We start from the raw sequence: 1,716 nt of genomic DNA, 5'->3' as shown, positions 1-1,716 counted from the left end.
AGTAATGCAGTTGAATATTTTGTTTGGGTTGTTTAAGTACTGCTATGACTTGGTTCTCGTTGTGGGGAGTGAAGGACTCCAGGCGTGGTGGTTGATTATTATAGTTGAAGTGTTTCAGTTTTATTTCAGGATGGGTTGTCCATTTTTAGCGGAGGTTATGCCGAAATTTCGGTATAATCTCTTTTAAGAATGGACCCCGCAAGACTTGCCTGTTTTACTGTGTGTTTTCGGGGCGGGTCTTGTCAGTTGGTATCAGAGCATTAGGTTCCCCTTCCTGTTGGATTAATGGCATCTAGTTTAATACTAGATTGTCCAAGTGTGAATTTCTAATCTATGTTTATCTCAGGTACTATGCCTCCTAGACGCCGAACATAGAGAGTTGCTCCGGTGGGGGATGACATGAATGCACAAGAGGGTATGCTGGGAGCATTTGAGCAGATTGTTAATCAGTTTGCTGCAACAATGAACCCTCAACCCCCGCCTGATTTTAGCATTAAGAGGGCCAAGGATAATGGTGCTGAGAAGTTTTCTACAGCCAAGGATCCCATTGAGGCCCAGGAGTGGATTGAGACTATGGAGAGAGTGTTTGCTAGGTTAAATGTTCCTGATGACCGTAAGGTATTCGTGGCAGTGCAATGGTTGCATGGCCCTGCATGGCATTGGTGGGTTGGCATTACTAGAGATTATGGGGATGCTTCTCTCATGGCTTGGGATGAGTTCAAGGCCCATTTCAATGATCGTTACTGTAGTCGAGCTCATCTCCATAGGATGCAGGATCAGTTTATGAATTTGCAGAAGGGAGATATGTCAGTCTTGGAGTTTGAGCAGCATTTTCTTGCTAGAGCTCATCATGTTCCTGACTTGGTACGGGACGAGCATGATAAGATATACAGGTTTGTTCGGGGACTTGGAGGTGAGTATGAGGAAAAGATGCAAGCGGTGTTGTATCCGAGATTTAGTGATGCAGTTGGGGCAGCTTTAAATATTGAGACCTCACAGATGGGTAGCCGACCCCGAGACCTTGGTGGCCCTAGTCAGGGACCATCTAAGAGAGCGGCATCTACATCCGGTTCCGGATCTTCTGTGGGTAGTGGACGTAGTAGCAGTTCTGGTCATTCAGCCCGATCTAGGCTCAGAGGTAGCCGGAGATTTGCTGGGGGATCTGCAGGCAGACGCCCCTTTAGTCAGTTTAGGGGTGGTATGAGTGGTAGTAGTGGAGCCCACAGTAGTCATTCAGGTCAGTCTGGACAATATCAGCCAGTTGGATGTTTCGAGTGTGGCGAGCCAAGTCACTTTAAGAGAGATTGTCCCCGTTTGACTCAGGGAGTCACGCCTACATTTTACCAGACTGCAGGTCAGACTTCAGTTGGTGCTTCTAGCAGTGGCTCACGTGCTAGTTCAGCAGTTAGAGGCGGTCCCCAGTAGTTGATTATTATAGTTGATTATTTCAGGATGGGTTGTCCATTTTTAAAGGAGGTTATGCCGAAATTTCGGTATAATCTCTTTTAAGAGTGGACCCCGCAAGACTTGCCTGTTTTACTGTGTGTTTTCGGGGCGGGTCTTGTCAGGAAGCACACGCTCACTGTTTTTACCTGCGTCTCCGTTCTCTTCCCCTCTATAAAACCCATAGCTCTCTCTCCCACTCGGAGAAACCAAGACTCTCTCTCTTTCTGTCTTCTATTCTCCTCTGGCTTTTTTCCTTCCACCTGAAATATT

At 46.8% G+C, this 1,716-nt stretch overlaps 1 protein-coding gene across 1 annotated transcript; it reads left to right on the top strand.

The window, feature by feature from the left end:
* Positions 1-399: 399 nt before the first annotated feature.
* LOC101313680 lies at positions 400-1,425 on the top strand. Its single transcript, XM_004293044.1, has one exon. The coding sequence runs from the start codon at positions 400-402 to the stop codon at positions 1,423-1,425; it is 1,026 nt and encodes a 341-aa protein (XP_004293092.1).
* The last annotated feature ends 291 nt before the right edge of the window (positions 1,426-1,716 follow it).

Source organism: Fragaria vesca, linkage group LG2 (assembly GCF_000184155.1).
Source record: "Fragaria vesca subsp. vesca linkage group LG2, FraVesHawaii_1.0, whole genome shotgun sequence".
Lineage (NCBI taxonomy): Eukaryota > Viridiplantae > Streptophyta > Magnoliopsida > Rosales > Rosaceae > Fragaria > Fragaria vesca.
Note: the sequence above shows the minus strand (reverse complement) of the source record. Positions and strands in the feature narration are given on the sequence as shown.